At 48.4% G+C, this 20,766-nt stretch overlaps 1 protein-coding gene across 2 annotated transcripts in view; it reads right to left on the bottom strand.

Moving 5' to 3' along the window:
• The window catches only part of LOC142777428 (uncharacterized), a 179,692-nt gene that overhangs the window by 37,134 nt on the left and 121,792 nt on the right, over nucleotides 1–20,766 (bottom strand). For both annotated transcript variants that reach the window (XM_075881811.1, XM_075881810.1), the window contains 2 exons: nucleotides 12,328–12,402; nucleotides 10,313–10,381 (listed from right to left, as the gene is read on the bottom strand). In XM_075881811.1, the coding sequence (XP_075737926.1) occupies nucleotides 10,313–10,381; nucleotides 12,328–12,402 (144 nt within the window). The remainder of the gene's footprint in view (nucleotides 1–10,312; nucleotides 10,382–12,327; nucleotides 12,403–20,766) is intronic.

Genomic DNA, 20,766 nt, shown 5'->3' on the forward strand with positions numbered 1-20,766 from the left:
GGAGGGGTGACGGCCGTATAGGAGATAAAAAGGGGAGAAGCCTGTTGTCGCTTGCGTTGCCGTATTGTAGGCGTATGTAATGAATGGGAGAACTAAGTCTCAGTTAGAGTAATCAGGCGGCACATACATAGATAGCCTGTCACCGAGAGTACGAATAAAGCGCTCGGTAGCCCCATTGGTTTGAAGGTGGTAAGCGGTACATGTGCGATGCACAAAAGCACACTCAGCGAGCAATTTTTCAATGACCTCGGACAAGAAGGCGCGGCCACGTTCACTGAGGAGTTCTTGAGGGCCTCCATGACGCAACACAAAATTACGCAATAAGAAAGTGGCAACCACCTGTGCTGTAGCCGTTGAAGAGCAGCGGTCTCAGCATAGCGCGTTAGGAGGTCGATAGCAACTACTATCCAACTGTGGCCAGTCAGAGTTAATGGAAGGGGCCCATAAATATTGCTACGGGGCGCCACAAACGAACATTATAGAAAAGAGGACGATGTTTAGGGCGAGCTCGTGCTGACTGGGCTCCATATTGTATGCCTGCCTGTTTACCAAAAAAAGGTATTTTTTAGACGCCTTCTCCCCGTAACAATTTGGTGGAGAGTGCGGGTCTTCCCATAGTCAACACCACGACGATTCTACGCAGCGGACGTTCCTTGGCTGCCTGTGCGATGCCTGATCAAGACGAGCACGAGGATTCTTCGGAGACTACCCCAACCGTGCTTCGTCCAACTACGCAGCAACCAACAGTACCGCATCCAGCTGCTTCTAACCGCACCATCGTCCTGACTCAACCGCGTGACCCAGGCACCTTTTCGGGCAGTGACAGTACTGACGTGGAGGAATGGCTTCAGCTGTACGAAAGGGTGAGCGCTCTTTACAACTGGGATCCGACGCTCATGTTGGCCAATATTATATTCTACCTTGATGGTATAGCTAAAGTGTGGTTTTCCAACCACGAGGAAGATATCACGAGTTATGACACCTGTAAGCAGAAACTCCTCGACCTCTTCGGCAAGCCCATCGGGCGTCGTCGCGCTGCGCAGAAAGAACTAGCGCGCCGAATCCAGTCCTGTACCGAGTCGTACGTTACGTACATACAACATGTGCTCGCCCTCTGCCGGAAGGTTGATGACAAGATGCCGGAATCTGAAAAGGTTGCGCACATCCTCAAAGGAATCGCCGATGACGCCTTCAATCTCCTCGTATTTCGAAACTCATCGACCGTAGACGACGTTATCAATGAATGCCGACGCTTCGAAGATGCGAAAAGTCGCCGTATCACTCCACACTTTTCGCGTCTTCCCAACACGGCTGCAACATCTACCTGCGAGGACGCCCATTTGCCACCAGCCCCTGCTGCTTCCGACAATATCGCGCGCATCGTGTGCCACAAAATCGAGGCAGCGTCTCCCCTGTCTGACCAAGTCCACGCCCCCGACGACTCTCGCGCCATGATTTCTTTGATCAAGAGTGTCGTACGCCAGGAACTGGCCAACGCCGGACTTCAGACGCTATGCCCCGGTAACCGACCTGACTATCGACTGCCCCAGTACATCTAGTAAGTCCCGCGGACCGAACAACCGCCCACGTTACCGGAACCCGGCAGAATGGCAAACATCCGATGACAGGCTGATCTGCTTTAACTATGGACGAGTTGACCATATTTCACGTCATTGCCGCACTTCCTGGAGTGGGAAGCCATGGTCGCATTATGCCAACACCCGACGCCCACCCGCTGGCTCTCGGATGCCGATCTACACGGCACAAGATGATGCTCCGCCATCCAGGCCCGCCCAACCAAGCCGCTCCCCGTCGCCCTCTGGACGCATGTCCCGCTCAACTAACTGACGTCGCTCCCCCTCACCCTCCTACCACCAGTCCTCGGAAAACTGACGGGCGCAGCTCCTAGAGGTGAGCCTGCTTCGACGACCCGACCCGAAATTCCTCTACACACAATACCCGGACACAACAACTTGATTAATGTAAATGTTGACGGTACTTCTGTGGTAGCACTCATTGACACCGGCTGTCACATATCAGTCATGAACTCCAGCCTTTGTGCTCGACTCAAGAAAGTGCTCACTCCTGCTCCAATCACTGTGGTCCGAGTAGCTGATGGTGCAACACCGGCAGTCACTGGGATGTGTGCCGCCCGTGTCACTGTTGCTGGACGTCATACCACTGTTCTATTTTACGTACTGCACCACTGCCCACATGACATCATTTTGGGACTCGATTTTCTGTCGGAGCATTCCGCCCTAATTGACTGTTCTGCTGGTGTTGTTCAGCTCGTCCTACCGCATGCCGTAGACCCTCCTGATCCTGCGCCGCCAAAGCTATGCTACGCCGACTTTGTTCGCCTATCTTGTCGAGTTGTGACGTATATCGACGTCTCTTCTGATCCACCTGTGGCTGACGGCGATTATGTCATTTCACTTTATCCTACAGTCCTTTGTTCGCTCAATGTTGCGTTCCCCCACACCATCATCACAATGAAGGACAACGTGGCATGTCTCCCTATTGTGAAATTTGGACTTTGCTCTGAAGTGCTGCCACGAGGGATATCCCTTGCAACCCTTGCCCCGGCCGGCGACTACCACATATCGGCCTTAACAGAGGATACACCGTCATCTGCAAGTATTCAGTCGGGCAGTACACTACACTGCATAACTGAAATGATTGCCTCTGATCTCCCGGCGAAGCATGTGTCTGCGCTTCGTGGCCTTCTTGCGTCGTATCAAGACGTCTTTGATCGTTGTGACCGACCCGTAGGTCAAACGACCGTCGTAAAGCATCGGATCAACACCGGTGATGCCAATCCAGTACACCGGCGACCATATCGGGTTTCCTCCACCGAGCGTCACGTGATCCAGCAAGAAGTCGACAAGATGCTTGCCCGAGACATCATTGAACCTTCTTCAAGTCCTTGGGCTTCGTCCGTTGTGCTCGTGAGAAAGAAGGATAACAGCTGGCGCTTCTGTGTCGACTACAGAAATCTTAACAAAGTTACAAAAAAAGACGTGTATCCTCTGCCACGGATAGATGACGCTCTTGACTGCCTGAGTGGAGCAAATTATTTCTCTTCCATTGACCTTCGTTCCGGGTACTGGCAGATATCAGTTGATGATCTGGACCGTGAAAAGACGGCATTTATAACTCCCGACGGGCTCTATCAGTTTAATGTAATGCCGTTCGGGTTATGCAATGCCCCGGCTACATTCGAACGAATAATGCACGCTCTTTTTCACGGTTTCTAGTGGTCAATCTGCTTATGCTACCTTGATGACGTCATTGATTTTTCGCCAACTTTCGAAACTCACCTCGAGCCTCTCTCAACAATTCTTTCGGTTTTGCGCAAAGCTGGGCTCCAACTAAACTTGTCGAAATGTCACTTCGGTCACCGGCAGCTCACTGTCCTTGGACACCTTGTCGATTCTTCTGGTGTTCGTCCCGATCCTGAGAAAATCCGCGCCGTCAAGAACTTCTCTGGGCCGACCTCTGCGAACGACGTTCGGAGCTTTGTGGGCCTTTGTTCTTACTTTCGTAGATTTGTGCGGAATTTCGCAGACGTCGTACGCCCGCTCACGGAACTACTAAAAAAATGTGACTTTTGTGTGGGGACCTGAACAAGCCAGAGCATTTGTTGAACTGACGAGTAGACTTACGACGCCACCGATTCTCGGCCACTTTGATTTATGCACTCCAACGGAAGTGCGTACCGACGCCAGCGGCCACGGAATCGGAGCCGTTTTGGCACAACGACAGCATGGCTGCGACCGCGTTATTGCATACGCTAGCCGTCTTTTATCGCCAGCAGAGCGAAATTACTCCATCACAGAACGCGAATGCCTCGCGCTCGTCTGGGCAGTGGCTAAATTTCGGCCGTATTTGTATGGACGCCCGTTCACGGTTGTCACTGATCACCACGCCTTATGCTGGTTGTCGTCCTTAAAAGATCCTAGTGGACGTCTCGGCTGGTGGGCTCTACGGCTACAGGAATATTCCTACACGGTTGTCTACAAATCAGGTCGCCACCATGAGGATGCCGATTGCTTGTCGCGTCATCCAGTAGACCCAGCAGACGTTTCTGAGAGCGATGAGCCTACTTGCGTTTTGGCACTTTCCGCGTTTAGCAACATCGGAGATCAGCAACGCCATAATCCTCACCTCAGAGGTATAATCCTTCAGCTTAGTGGTCCCACAACTCCTTCGTCTCTCCGTATGTTCCTGTTCCAAGATGGCGTCTTATATCGCTACAGCATGCATCCTGACGGACCTGAGCTGCTGTTGGTCATACCACAACATATGCGTCAGACTGTCCTTGCACAGTTGCATGACATTCCGACAGCTGGTCACCTGGGAGTTTCAAGAACTTATGACCGCGTTCGACGTCGCTTCTTTTGGCCCGGTATTTACCGATCCGTCTGCCGTAACGTCGCCTCATGCAAATCCTGTCAACACCGCAAAAAACCAGCGAGCCTTCCAGCGGGCCGCCATCAGCCCATTCAGATCCCATCCGAACCATTTTATAGGGTAGGTGTTGACTTACTAGGACCGTTCCCTTTATCGGCCAGCGGAAACAAGTGGATAGCAGTCGCCACGGATTACACCACTCCGTATGCCATCACGCGAGCCCTTCCTACCAGTTGTGCGACCGACGTCGCTGACTTTCTTCTGGAAGACGTCATATTACACCACGGCGCTCCTCGGCAACTGCTTACCGATCGGGGTCGCTACTTTTTATCACAAGTTATCCAAGACATATTACACTCTTGCGCTACAAAGCACAACTTCACAACGGCGTATCATCATCAAACCAACGGGCTCACGGAGCAGCTAAATAGAGCCATCAAGGACATGCTCGCCATGTACGTTTCTTCCAACCATCGTGACTGGGACTTCGCCCTTTCATTTGTAACATTTGCCTATAATACGTCTCGGCATGACACTGCAGGTTTCTCGCCATTTTTCCTCCTGTACAGACAAGAACCTATGTTGCCTTTTACACGCTCCTTCTTGCCATTAGCCACACGTCAGAATACGCCCGCAATGTCATCTCTAGAGCTCTAGAGGGACGTGAGATTGCTCTCCGGCGTCTGAGCGATTTGCAGGAACGACAACGACAGGTCTACAACGCGCGCCATCGTGATGTCCACTTCAGTCAAGGTGACACAGTCCTTCTCTGGACGCCGTCGCGGTGAGTTGGCCTGTGCGAAAAGCTGACTTCACCGTACTCGGGTCCGTACCGTGTGGTGCGCCAAGTCACTGACGTGACATATGAAATTGAACCTCTTAACGGCACCAGCGCGCGGTCGTGTTCTGACGTTGTTCACGTCACGAGGCTGAAGCGATATTACTCGGACCAACCAAGCACCGAGACGGTGCCTTGGCCGCCGGGGGCGATGCTACGGGGCGCCACAAACGAACATTGTAGAAAAGAGGACGATGTTTAGGGCGAGCTCATGCTGACTGGGCTCCATATTGTATGCCTGCCTGTTTACCAAAAGAAAAGGTATTTTTTAGACGCCTTCTCCCATAAACAATATCTATTCTGACCCGTTCGAAGGGTCGGGAAGGGCATCGTAAAGGCTGCAGTTCACCGGCGGAGGCGTGTGGTGGAGATTTTCGGCGCTAAAATTCGGCACAAGAGCGGACGAAGTTGTGGAAGTAGGTATACCTACCATGCCAGTAGTAACGATGTCGAAGCCTTTCGTAGGTCTTGAAGACTCCTGCGTGGCCACATTGTGGGTCAGCGTGGGAAGAGGAACAAATCTGTGACCTCAGGGTTCGTGGAACGACGAGCAGCCACTTGCGTCCCTCTGGTGCGTAGTTTCGTCGATAGAGAAGCGTGTCACGTATCAAGAAGTGTGGAACTTGGCGCCGAAGCGTTCGCGTCTTTGTGTCGGAGAGATTATTGTCGGAGAGATTATTGAGAAGAGACGCAGTCCACGGGTCATGGCGTTGTTCGATAGCAATGGTGTCAAAGTGAAGAGATGACAATGTGGAATCGCAAGCGGAGTCAATTGTGGCATTCCGGGACAGGGGGGAACGGGAAAGGGCATCGGCGTCAGCATGCTTCTGTCCTGACCGATAAACCATGCGTATGTCATAATCTTGAATTTTCAATGCCCAGCGAGCGAGGCGGCCAGATGGTTCTTTTAACGTCGAAAGCCAGCACAGCGCGTGGTGGTCGGTCACGACGTCAAAAGAACGACCATATGCATATGAGCGAAACTTTCCAAGAGCCCACACAATGGCCAAGCACTCCTTTTCTGTGACTCTGTAGTTGCTCTCAGCCTTGGTAAGTGTGCGACTGGCTTATGTCACGACGTATTCTTGATGCTCTGGTTTACGCTGTGCGAGCACAGCACCCAGACCTATACCAGTGGCGTCGGTGTGGATTTCAGTTGGAGCTTCAGCATCGAAATAGCGTAGAATGAGTGGCGTCGTGAGAAGCCGCCGCAAGGTGGTGAAAGTCTCGTCGCAGGCAGGGGACCACGATAAGAGGTCTTTACAGTTGCTGAGGAGTTGCGTGAAAGGTGATAAGATAGACACGAACTTTCGGACAAATTGCCGGAAGTACGAACACAAGCCGAAGAAACTTCGAAGTTGTTTGATGGTGGCAGGTTTAGGAAACGCCGTAACACCTCGCAATTTCCCGGGATCCATGAGGATGCCTTCCTTGGAAACAACGTGGCCCAAAATGTTTAGTTGACGCATGGCAAATCGACATTTTTCAAAGTTTAACTGTAAACCGGCGTTAGTCAAGCAAGTAAGGATGTCCTGAAGGCGACGTAAGTGGGTGTCGAAGTTAGGGGCGAAGACCACGATATCATCGAGGTAACACAAGCATATCTTCCATTTTAGTCCACGTCGGATGTTTTCCATCATTCTTTCGAACGTTGCAGTTCGAAGGGCATGACGGTGAATTCATATAAACCGTCTGGCGTGACAAAAGCAGTTTAGGGGCGTTCGGCCTCCGCCATCGACACCTGCCAGTAGCCTGACCGCAAGTCTAACGAAGAAAAGAACTCGGCACCCTGTAAACTATCCAAAGCATCGTCAATGCGCGGTAGTGGATAGACGTCCTTCAGCGTGATCTTGTTCCATCGTCGGAAATCGACACAGAAACGAATAGAACCGTCTTTCTTTTTGACGAGGACCACCGGAGACGCCCATGGGCTCGGTGAAGGTCGAATGACGCCTCTGCGAAGCATGTCGTCTACTTGGTCAGCATTGACGCGGCGTTCTGTAGCGGACACGTGATATGGTCGTTGTCGCAGCGGTGAGTGGGACCCAGTGTCGATGTGGTGTTTTACTGCTAAGGCACGGCAGAGAGATGTTTGTGCAACGTCGAAAGAATGGCGGTAGCACTCAAGGATGGTGAGGAGTTGTGAACGCTGCGAAAATATCAAATCTTCAGCGATGAATGGTTGAAATATGTTTGCCGACGTTGAGTCAGCCGCTGAGACAGCCAGTTCACAGACGGAGCTAGAAGGCACCTCATCTGGCACGGATATAATTCTGACAAAGTAGAGATAAAGACGGCGACTCATGATTATAAATTGGCATTGTGGTTGAGCCTTCTACAAGGTCGAGAGCAGCAAAACGCAGGGGGAGGGCTGGGAGGGCTCTTCGGGCGACGAATATTGGAGATAGTGTGAAGAAGACCGTGCCGTCAGATATAGCGCTGCATGAAACTGATACGAACGCAAAAGAGCATGGAGGGATGTAGGTGTCATCGTGAACTACAAGTTTAGCGGCAGACAGGGTGTCGACGGATGCTCGGTCATCCAGTGAGCAAAATTCTACCTCAGCCCTAGCACAGTCGATTACGGCGTTATGACGCGACAAAAAGTCCCATCCCAAGACAATAGTATGGGAGCACGATGAAAGAACCATGAACTCTGTCGTATACAGAACGTCCTGAATTTTCACGCGGGCTGTACATACTGCGGTCGGTTGAACAGCTTGAGCACTGGCTGTGCGAAGCGATAAGCCGGAGAAAGGCGTCGTAACCTTACGAATTAAGCGGCAAAATCCAGCATCGATAACAGAAACAGCTGCACCGGTATATACAAGAGTGACAGTAGGGAAATTTTCGACGAACACATCAATAACATTGGTAGGTGACAAATGAGGACTTGGGAAAACTGCAACTTGCGCAGTTCTTGCCTCGGGAACGGCGTCGTCTAGTTTTCCTCTTCGTTTGACGCGGGCCGTCGACGCATAGGAGAATGTGAGCGGCGGCGTGGAGAGGGCGAGCGAAGACGTCCCGGCCAAAGGTGGTGGTCGTCCTGGTAGCGGGCTGGCATTGGAGTGGAGGAACCGTATAGCGCGTTGGAGTCAAGCGGGAAGAAAAGCTCACGGTGGTTTTCATCGGAGATATGCGTCCGGCGGTGGCAATACCTTGCGACGTGTCCGGGGTATTGACAAGCGTAACATATCGGGCGATTGTCGAGGGTGTGCCACGGGTTGGCGGTGTTAGTGCTGGTCCGGTGAACTGGAGGTGGCGGATAGCTCGCGCGAGGCTGGAACGGAGCCGCAGGCGCCTTACGAGTTGGCATGGCTGCAGCCGTGGCGTAGGTGAGAGGAACAGCCACAATATTATGCTCGCGAGCAGCTGGTAAGGCCTCGGCGACCTCTCCTTGAATGACGCCTCGAAGAGACGACGGTAAAGTTGTGGTAGGTTCTGGTGTGAAGGGCACCAAAGAAAGCTGTCGTGTGACTTCTTCACGGAGAAATGGTTTTATTTTGGCTCTTAGTGACGCTTGGTCATGACCATCGATCACACTAGACAGTGATGCCAAATCGTGCGCTGGAGGACGTCTTGTCAGAGCTCGCTGCTTCCGCAATTCATCGTAGCTTTGGCAGAGGCTAATTACGTCGTTAACAGGGGTCGGGCTTTTCGCCAAGAGCATTTGAAAAGCGTCGTCGTCAATCCCTTTGAGGATGTGCTTACATTTTTCTGCTTCCGTCATTGCGACGTTCACGCGTCTGCACAAATCGACGACGTCTTCTATGTAACTAGTGAAGGTTTCACCCGTTTCTTGTGTGCGTGTGCCTAAAACGCTGCTCGGCACGAAGTTTTCGGACGGCAGGTCGATCGAAGACTGCTACAATCGACGCTTTAAATTGTGACAACGTTCGGACGTCTGCCTCGTGGTTTCTATAAAGGCAAAGGCTGGCTACACCCACGAGGTAGAACGACACGCGTGTCAACTTGTCCGCGTCCGTCCATATGTTTAAAGCGCTCACCCGTTCGAAAGTCAAGAGCCAATCTTCCACGTCATTGTCATCTGTTCCACTGAAAATTGGAGGCTCCCGCTGAGGAACACTGCCTGGATAAGTGGCCGGAGGAGATGGAAGCGTCTGGTGATCGGCGTTCGGCATAGCAGAAGGTAGCCGTTGAGAACAGAGTTCCAGGATGGTAGCGGGAAGGTATAGGGCATGGTACCCAGCACGGCTCCACCAATTATAAAGTAGATTTATTCAGCAGAAAGGTTGATGCTTGGAAGGCTTGGAAGGCGATGCACTAGCCGCAATTCATGAGCTCGAGCCGCTGCTGCACTCTCGATGCCAACGTTTAAGGTCACATATCAACCACCCGAAAAAAGTGGATGGAGGGAAGGCCGTCGTGAGAGCTCAGTGGTTAGAGCATCGAATGCGTTATTCGAAGGTTGTAGGTTCAATTCCTGCTTACAGTAGGTTATTCTTTCACCCACTTTTCTTTCTTCTTATTTACATTACATTTGTTCTAATAAACTCCCTTATACATTCCTTGGCATTATTGTCTGGTAGATCTCATTTTATATATATATATATATATATATATATATATATATATATATATATATATATATATATATATATATATATATATATATAAGGTCTAACAAACATCAATGCCAAAGATTGTATAGGGAAAGTTATTAGAACCAATATAATATAAGGTGAGAAGAAAGAAACGTGGGTGAAAAAATAACTTGCCGTGAGCAGGAATCAAACCTACGTTCTTCGAAGGTCGTAGGTTCGATTCTTGCTCACGGTTATGACCTCTGCTACACTAACCATTTATGGTTATTGTAGCGGAGCGCAACTTTCGACTAATTGAACAATAGCTGCACACTAAGGCAATATAGGTACATACTCAGCTGTAAAATTCGTAGCGCTTGTAAATTTGTTTTGCTTTGATGGTAGCTCATGATTTTCCAATACATTTCTCAAGTTGTCATGAATGCAGAAGCGTTCAAGTGAGACTGCAACTGCTTTTCAGTGCTAAATTGACGCAGAAAAGTGAGCGCTACTTTACCGTATGTGTGCACGTTCATCTTTTTCCAGGGCCTCGCAGGTATAACTTCTCTGGCGAGTGAAGACGATTCTAAAAGAAGAGAAAAATCACGGTTTTCCTTTATCATCAGGAGTGGGCGATGAACGTTATTTTAAATGGTGTTTTCCTATAACTGAATTATTCCAACAATTCTTCATTCGTCACAATTTTCTGGGCAGTGTAATTACTAATTGACTAAAAAATCCAAGCATGTGAAGTGTCATGCAGCTCGAATTCAGAGCTCCATTCCTGGCCCCGACGGCCGGATATCATTGGAGCAGAAAAGGAACAGCCATGTACTTTGATTGAAAGGGACACAAAAGTGAAATAACAACTTCAGTCGGAGTGAAAGGTAAGTGCTTGAGAACGTCTAAACTGTCGATATAACGAACACCAATGCTCTACTAATTGAGAGAGAGAATAAACGTTTTTTAATCAGGCTGAAAGGACAGTGCTCCTTGGGCGTAGCCCTTAGTTCAGGGCCCCATTGGCTAGCGCCACACCACTGGATCAACCGACGCTGCTCTACCGGCTGGTCAGCGCAGTCTCCCAAGAAAACTTTGAGGGGGAAGGAATAGGGCGATAAACCGGTGGTTGTGGATGTTCCCAGTGATCGACTAGTCGAGAATTTAAGGCAAATGTAGAGAACGATATGCGCCACGCGTGGAACATTTAAGAATGAGCCCGAAAACGTGGTTAGTTCCAATTAAAACAAACCAATAGTACTAAATGTAATTATGACAGAAGAGAACATTTCGTGCATTTCAATACGTAATAAAGCTTCTGTGTTTCTGCTTGATTCATCGAAAAAATAACTTATAGGCAACAGGGGAAAACGATATGGTTGCTCCAAACTTCTAGTTTTTGGCTTGTTTTCACTTTGCTCAAGCGGTTGCGTCTCTGTGGTTGTTGTGCAGTCACGTTCTGTTATGTGCGTTTTGCTCGCTTATGAAGGTCACTCTAACAGAAAGTTCGACGAAACTTGTGTCCATGCAGGGTTACCGTTGGTGATTACTTTGCGTCTGATTCGCTGCTTTATACGACCCTATTTGGCGAAAAAATTTCTGGTTGACTTCATGGCTACTTTCTGGTTATTTTTGAACTTCTGTTCTGACACATAAGGCAGCCATGTTTTCCCTAATGTTTGCAGATATGGTACAATGCAACGTTTACTGTCATGCCAAACTATGCGCGCATGCGTCCTCCCCCGACAGCACATTGGTCAGCCTCGAGGCACCCAAATTGAATGCTCGGTGGCCCTCAGTAAGACGCGGTGAAGTTGTGTGCTTGATGACAAAGGCCTGGCTGTTACGTAGCTCTTGGGGTTGGCTGTCTATGCTAACGCTCGCGCAAGCTTCTAATTTTCATGCGCAAAACGTATATTCGTGTTAACTTGAGAAAAACAAAGATCTGCGACAAAATGACTAGGTTGTTAACATTCAAACAGATTATATTTTCTCAAGCTTGACTCTAGTAAACTACTGTTCAAATTAAATTTCAGGCATAAACAAAAACAGCTTCAACGTTTAAGGGTAATGTTCTTATTCACATGTGGCTGGAATGTTCCAAAAGAACTCTGTATCTAAAAAGAACTGTATCTGTGCTAGGTAAGTTCTACGCAGAACATATTTATTTATTTATTTATTTATTTATTTAGTATTTATTTATTTATTCACAATGCATTTTGAACAAAGACAAGTAAGAGGTAAGAAACTGTGCTCTTAGTTTAATTGTCTTCCCTATATTCATGAGGTATAATTGATTTTTGATCAAAAACAAACTCTACTAATCATGCAGCTGCTCCTGGCCTCAAATAAGGCGACAAATTAATGGTAAAGGCTACTGTGGCACCTTTTCAACACTCCGTACGTGTGATATTACGGGTGCTCGAACACATGCGAACCTCAAAAATTGGATTGTATTGAGCGAATATAGTCAGACCTCACACCGCCGAAGACCCTGGTTGCACCCCTGACTACACCACATGGTAAACTTACCTAAATCATGGCAGATGACTGGTGGCGTAGTGCTGTCAGGCTCCTCCCAAGAGACCGGCGAGGTTTCCACTGCCTCTGCAAAGAAAGTTTTGTCGTTTATGAGAATTCTGTCACTGAGGCAATAATGTGCTGCCACAGACATGCGCGCCAAAGGATGCCTGATGATAATATAGGAGGAAAATATGCGGCCACTGTGGATAAAGCACGACCTAATCGCGACTTTAACTGAGCGCTCGCCACCTAGCGTCCGCGTCTGGAAACAGCGCTAACAGGGTCAACCTTGAAAAGGGATATCTTCCCACGTTCCGAACACTGAGAAGCAGCAGCATATAGTGCCTTTACTTTCACTATGCCATACGCGTGAGCCCGAAAAAGAAAAAAAAAAGCAACGTGCCAAGACCACTGTGTGCCACAATGTGTGGCGTCGCGCTGGAAAGATGGTAACGTATCGTTCTCTCACTTCCCAGACAATGCAGCAGACGACGCGCGGCGGAGAATGGCGAAAATCAGAAGCTTCAGCATTGGGATGAACGTGACGGACACATCGCTATGTCGTTCTAATCAATTTTCCCGCGACTACATGATTCTACTCGGTGAGTACACCAATAATTAGCATGTACGTTCTTATCAATATTCGGGCTTCGCTAAGCGTGGAACATGAAAACTTGGTAGGACACAAAAGTTGGTAGGACATAAAACTTGGTAGGACATGAAAAGTTGGTAGGACATAATTGAAATACAAACACCACAACGGACACGTACCGTGTTGTTGCCTTCCATAGTCTTTGCCCGTAGTGCATTTTGTATATTCGACTAAGCGCGGTGTATAGTTGTTTCTATAAGCAAGTGCTTTGAGAAATTAGTTGCGTTACGTGTGTCACTGTATTTTCCGCATGTGCTTTTTTCCTGTGCAAGTTGTAGCGCTACATATTCGCAAGTTAAGCTGATGCTTTCCTTTCCCTCGAATTTTTTTTATTTCGCATGGGTACATACACTCACACAAACGCGCATGGATACATACGCGCCCACAAACGCGTGCGCAAAGGTCACGCGTCCATAGCGTGCGTGTATGTATGTTCGGTAGTATATATATCTAGAGCATGCATTCGTAGCGGGCGTAGTGTGCGTGCATATATCTGCTTTGAATATCAACTACTGCCTACACGAGCAAGCGGGTGTTCGTATGCCCACGACCTTATGCATTAGAAACGTAATAATATGGATCGGCTAATGAGAAGAAGGGATCACTCCTATTACAATCGAAAGTATGATTTGCCTTATCTCAAGAAACATTGGCCAGGCATAGCTACACTCTGTAATCAAGTGAACGCGTATTCGGATTTTGACTGGACCAAAGAACTCAATGGGATACATGTAATCGGCAGTATACGAGTCGCAGCGTAGTTACCTAGAAAACTGCTGAAGCCTCGCCTGTATCAGTGTAGCAACGAAGTGCCAAGTTTCTATCAGCAAATTTGGGCCCGCTATACAGGGTTTTCTACTTGAAGTAAATCTTACGCGGTTCGCCGAAGAGGCTTAATGTTTGCGTGCACAGCGCAACTATTTCCGCTGTTTTACCAGTGAAAATCCTCTAAACCGATGACAATGAGGCGGTCGACGGCCAGAACCCATTCGCTTTGGATGAAGAAACATGGTACGCCGCCATAATCAAGAAACTTAAGTACAGCGCCAATCGAAAGTACCGCGTTGACCTTGTTAGGCGTAGCCATCTTTGTTTTCCTCGGGCAGTGCTGCCAGACCACGGATCATTTTATGGGGTTGTGAATAGGGGCTTATCGGCGGTGCCAAAAAATTACCTTTATTGTTAATCTTTCTGGAAAGTCCTGACTTCTTATATATAGCCCTGCAATTCTAGTCAATCCCTCGTTTGTGCATTTGGCCATGAGCTTTTTCCATGCGGTTTTTCACCATGCGCTTTTTCAACCCAGAGGCCGTGACATTAATTTCTTTTGCCTCAGAGTTCCTACACCAAGCAGAAGGTTGTAAAAATGTATATCTTGACCTATTTGTCTGTTGGGAACAGAACGTTTTCATGTGCTTTAATTAGGGCTCTGAAACGCTCTCCTATCGTGCGATTTATATCTGATCTGATCACATTACCTATTCTGATCACATTACCTATTCCTTTTTTCGGTCACTCACAGCGCAAGAAGGAAGAAGACGCCGACGAAGAATAAAACAGCACGAGCACTGACTCTCAACTAAAGTTTATTAAGAGGAAAAGCACGAATATATACACAGGTGAAACTTTTTGCTCCCATTTGCATAGTAAGCTATTGGGTGTTGGTAAGGCTTTCGGTTCATGATCAGAGAAACAGAAAGATATATATATTAGATGCAAGTCAGATGTTGTGTACAGGTTACTGTTGTTATGCGGGCGCGTATATATTGGTCAAACCGGACGATGTGTAAATATTGTAAATATCAGATTGAGTGAGCAATTGACATCGTTGAGGGCTACGTTGATTGATTGATATGTGGGGTTTAACGTCCCAAAACCATCATATGATTATGAGAGACGCCATAGTGAAGGGCTCTGGAAATTTCGACCAGCTGGGGTTCTTTAGTGTGCACCTAAATCTGAGCACACGGGCCTACAATATTTCCGCCTTCATCGGAAATGCAGCCGCGTTGAGGGCTACAGGCGGTTTGCATATGCCATCCCATTGCAGAGAACGTGGTTTTGAGCCGATGGCGAGAGAAGCAGATATTTTGTTCCGCCATGAGCATCAGAACACAAGAGATAATGGAGGCCTTCTTCATCGACAGAGGAAGTGAAAGGTGCATTAGCCATCTGTCTGTTGCCCTTAGCAAAAGGAAATGCAATTTCTAAAGTGTCACTCATTTTAAGATGCGTCACACGTCTTTCTTGTTAGTATGACCGGTTTTAAATTATGATAGTCTTGGGGAACTTCAACGCCAAAATTTTGGTCTGTCGGTCTGTCTGTCTGTCTGTCTGTCTGTCTGTCTGTCTGTCTGTCTGTCTGTCTGTCTGTCTGTCTGTCTGTCTGTCTGTCTGTCTGTCTGTCCGCGGTAACGATCCCACTAACAGCACCAAACGATACCTCAAACGGCCAACCCCATTTGCAGCTCTCACCAATATTTCTAAAGTTTCAGCGCTCATACTTGTGCGATTGTCAAATTAAAAGCAATTATTTTGCCTGTCTGAGGCACCATACCAGTACCTCGATGTTTCGTATGTGTGCCTTTTTACTACAGAATGCACGCACAAGTAATTCTAAGGACCGTAGCGTTTATGACGCTGCGCTGAAAGTGCAACGCGATGCTCAAAAAGGCAAGTGTTTCCAACGCTTTGCTAAAACGACATGGTTGTGGCACCTGCCCGTCGCTTTGTGTTCAACACCCCTTATCGCCTACGAGACAGGTGCGTATCTTTCTCCGCGGGCGCGCACACCTTCCCTCGTTTTCGAAGATAACTGCCAGATGACGCTCGTGTCTAATGTGCCTCGATGCACTCGTTCGCCTTCGCTGCACGGATTGACACTCTCTAATGCAGTGCCTCCACAATAAAATTCACCGAATTTCTCGCGCAGAACATCAAATGAACGTTTTGTTCACTCTCTCCTCACGCAAGACTACCATCCTTCGACGACATTTGCAGTGAAACATGCACATACGGGGTCACTTTTTTTGTAGATATACTTTTTTTTTGCCGTGCGTGGGTGCTCCACGTGTCCTGAAAAAGTGTTGTCACAAGAATGACTCTGCTGCACATGCGCAGTCGTTCTGTCGAAGCTGGTTTCTTGCGTGTACACATACACACACACACACACACATATATATATATATATATATATATATATATATATATATATATATATATATATATATATATATATATATATATATATATATATATATATATATATATATATATATTCGCGCTTTTCATTTTAATTAACTTTAGTTGAGAGTAAGCGCTCATGTTGTCGAATCTTTCGTCTGCGTCTTCGTGCTTCTGGCGTTGTGAGTTATTGAAAATTGAACTACTACCAACTACCCCAGCTTTTCCTTCTTGTTTACCTACTCTTCCCTCTTTTGTTCTGGCATCTGCGCGTCCTTCCTTTTTGTTTTCAATGGAAGACGCACTGGCGTGTATATATGCATTATGGGAACGTACTAGAGCTTACATTAGTTGATGCTACTATGCTTATGTTTGATGCCAATGATTTACCTTACTATACACTCTTAAAAAAGGTAGTAGTACTTGGTAACTTTGGGGGTAGTAATCTTTGGTCACATATGTAACAACTCTGATAGTAAGCGCAGTTAGTAACACCGAGAGTGGTAACAGTTACTACCCTAGCCGTTACCCACCATGGGTAGTAACTTTTAAATGTTTCAAGAAGAAACTACTAACTGATACTACACTGTTGGTTCATATTGGCTTAATTCTCTATTGCTGATGTCGGTCAATAAATTTCTCATTACAAAACAGCTTGTGTTCGTGAACGCGATGAATACAAATATCTAAAAAGATCACTATGCTGCAGTAAGAAGTAAGCGGGGGATGCATATTGTCACGTGCTTGATCAAGAAAGACGATGGCAGTCGTGCATGTGCCATGAAGGATTACGAAATGGATGAAAAAGAAGAACTCGCTTGCGCGTTCCATTAAAAAGACCAACCTGCTTCTGCTGTCTCAATCTCTGCGGCAAGACCTCTGTTTTGACGTCATTGCACTGGTGGAGGTGCTGGAGCCTACAACCTGATGCAGGACACTCTTGCTCGGTCCCGTTCAACTAGTCCAGAGACTCAGCCCCTCGTCACGACTCCGGTGCACTGATTCAGTCGGCGCCTACTAGGCCTAAGTGTGGGGTCCGCACCTGTTCCGCCTCTTTCCAGCATGGCAGCTCCTACTACATCTACGGTTATCCTGCCATCGCAGATTACTCTTCTCTCGCAGGTGACACTTGGACATCCTCGCGTTCCTGAAGTTTTTCGTGGGGAATAGTACGAGAATGTCGAGGACTGGCTCGTACAGTTCAAACGGGTCACTGTATTCAACCCCTGGAGCGAACAGCACAAACTTGACCGTGCACATTTCGCACTGGAAGATAGCGCTCGCACGTGGTACGAGAACTGCGAGGCTACATTCCAATCTTGGAAAGATTTCCGTCAAAAGCTCCTCGCTATATTTTTGAACTCGGACTGACGAGATCGCGCACAGAAATTGATTAAGGCCCGCATGCAAAAATCAAATGAAACAGCCGCCATGTACACAGAGGGTATGATCCATCTGTTTCGACGAGCTGACCCTGACATATGCCCAAGGCGAAGAAGGGGCGTCAGCTAATGCAGGGTGTTAAGGAATCAGTGCTTGCGGGCCTCATACGAAATCCACCTACAACACCAGATGAATTCATAAGAGAGACGACTGACATCGAGCGCACACTACAATAACAATGCCGACACTTCGACCGCCCGCCGAACCACACGGCAGTAAGTGCTGCAGCTCAAAACACTGCCGTATGTGAAAGTTCCCTGCGACAAATGATTAGGGAAATGCTGCGTGAGGAACTTCGGGCCCTCTGCATTCCCTCTACCCAACCGCCTGTCATATCTGTTGCTGAAATTCCGTCCGGAGTTGAGGCAAGCCGTTACACAACCCGCGTCAAGTCCTGAGCCTCATCCAGCGAGCTAGGTTGGTGTGGTTCGTCGTCCTCCACCGTCATTTTTGGAGACGCCCTTCCAGACACGACCAACTGCCGTACCTTGGTGGCTATCGGATTCTACGAAAAGACAACCAGTTCGCCGAACTTATTTATGGCACATGGCCGACCGTCGACCTATTTGCTTCCGCTGTGGAGAACCCGATCACATTGCCAGCTATTGCCATCCTGGCGATTCCGGCTTTTCTCGTCCCGCTTCTTTCCACTCTGAAGACCATCGTGCCCACGATGCCGATCAAATGTCGCCTGGCCAAGCAACTTCACCGCGTCGCTGGCGAGCTTCATCACCTGTGCGTCACCGTGACTTCCCTCAGAGCTACGCCGACGTCAACAGAGGCAGTTCGCCTAGCCTGCGCCGGGGAAACTAACTGCTGTGACCTCGGGGGGCAAGGTTGCCAATCGTCGAGACACTGAAAAATTCCCGCTATCATTGCAAGAAGGTATGACGACAACGACGACGAATACGACGACGAATACTAATGTCGATGAAATTGTACGTGCCGTTCTTAGCATTCTCATTGATGGACATCACGTTACAGCACTGGCTGACACTGGCGCCGACTTCTCAATCATGCGACAAGAGCTCGCCGACCGCCTTAGAAAGGTCAAGACACCGTGGACAGGGCCCCACACAAGGAGTGCTGGTGGTCAGCTGATGACTCCCACGATTTAATGCACCACTCGACTTCGCATCGGGGATTCCAGCTTCGTGGCCATTTTCGTCCTGTTGCCAGACTGCTGTAAAGAGCTAAATTTGGGCATGAATTTTCTTCAAATTCATGACACTGTTATCAGCATCCCTCAAAGTATTAACGTATTGTGACGTTTTGCGTACATCCGTATGCCGACAACTGCAGCGACGAACCACGCAGCCGTTTGCGAATTGCCGACGATGTCACGCTCCCACCGAGCCCCGCCGCGGTGGTCTAGTGGCTAAGGTACTCGGCTGCTGACCCGCAGGGCGCGGGTTCGAATCCCGGCTGCGGCGGCTGCATTTCCGATGGAGGCGGAAATGTTGTAGGCCCGTGTGCTCAGATTTGGGTGCACGTTAAAGAACCCCAGGTGGTCTAAATTTCCGGAGTCCTCCACTACGGCGTCTCTCATAATCATAGAGTGGTTTTGGGACGTTAAACCCCACATATCAATCAATCAATCACGCTCCCACCGAGATCCTGCTGTCTTGTGTCGGTGTCCAGTGGGTGGCCTTGCTATAACGAGGTGATAGCGGAGCACATAGTTGCTCTTTTGTTCGCGCAAGGCATTTCCATCGCGAGGGGCATCATGGCGCTTACTGGTGAGCAGGCAGAAGTGCTCCTCACAAACTTCAGCAACGAGCGCCATAAAATTCAGAAGGGTACCGCAATTGCCTACTACGACGATGTAGACAAAGCCGGGGATTGTTTTGCTTTGCAGCCTGACGACCCGACTGTTCCTGCCTCGACAACTTCGTCGGTGGACATCTGCTCCAACGCTACCGTTCTCTGATAATAAGCGTTTGCTTGAACTTATACACCAACTCGAAGACTGCTTTTCGCGTACGTCAAAGGTCCAGAAAACACCATTGATAAAGCACCGCATCATTACTGAAGACAACACGTGACCGATTCGGCAAAACCCCTATCGTGTGGCTCCGAAAGAACGCGAGCAGATTCAGAAGCAAGTACAGAAGATGCTCGTGGATGACATCATACAACCTTCAAAAAGTCCTTGGGCATGCCCCATGGTTTTGGTGATGAAAAAAGACGACAGCTTGCGCTTCTATATTGATTATCGCAAGTTGAACCAAGTCACAAAGGAAGACGTCTATCCACTGCCCTGCATAGACGATTTGCTCGATCGGCTGCGTCATGCGTGCTATTTCTCTTCAATGGACCTGCGAAGCGGCTACTGGCAGATAGAAGTCGACGAGAGAGATCGTGAAAAAATGGCCTTTGTGACGCCCGATGTCCTTTACGAATTTAAGGTGCTTCCTTTTGGGTTGTGCTCAGAGCCAGCACCTTTTCAGCGTCTCATGGACACCTTACTATCGGGCCTCAAGTGGCAAACATGTTTGGTCTATCTGAACGATGTTATTGTATTCTCAGCAACATTCGAAGAACATCTCAGTCGTTTATTCACCATTCTCCAAGCCACACATTCGGCCGGCCTTACTTTAAAACCGGAAAAAATGTCATTTTGGTTTCAACAAAGCCAACTTCTTAGGCCACGTCGTCAGTCACGAGGGTGTTCGGCCTGACTCGGCCGAAATAGACGCCGTAGCACAATTTCCTGCACCACGCGACAAAACGGCCGTGAGACGCTTATTAGGGTTGTGCACCTATTGCCGGCAATTTATCGAGGACTTTTCGTTTATTGCGGCGCCATTGACACGACTCACACGTGAAGACGTCCCCTTCTTTTGGGATGAACAAGAGCAAATGGCATTCAATGAACTACAACGCCTGCAAACATCTCCAGTCCTTGCGCACTTCAACCAGGAAGCCCCTACAGCACTACACACTGACGCTAGCAATGTAGGTATGGGTGCCGTTCTGGTGCAGGGGCAAGACGGCACTGAAAGATTAATAGCCTATGCCAGCAGAACTCTCTCTCGCATGGAGAACTACTCGATTACCGAGAAGAAGTGTCCTGCCGTGGTGTGGGTGGTCATCAAATTTCGTCCATATTTGTGCGCTCCTTCAAGGTTGTTAGCAAAGATCACTCTTCATGCTGGCTCACCAACCTT

The sequence above is a fragment of the Rhipicephalus microplus genome, chromosome X (genome assembly GCF_043290135.1).
Source record: "Rhipicephalus microplus isolate Deutch F79 chromosome X, USDA_Rmic, whole genome shotgun sequence".
Taxonomy (NCBI): Eukaryota; Metazoa; Arthropoda; class Arachnida; order Ixodida; family Ixodidae; genus Rhipicephalus; species Rhipicephalus microplus.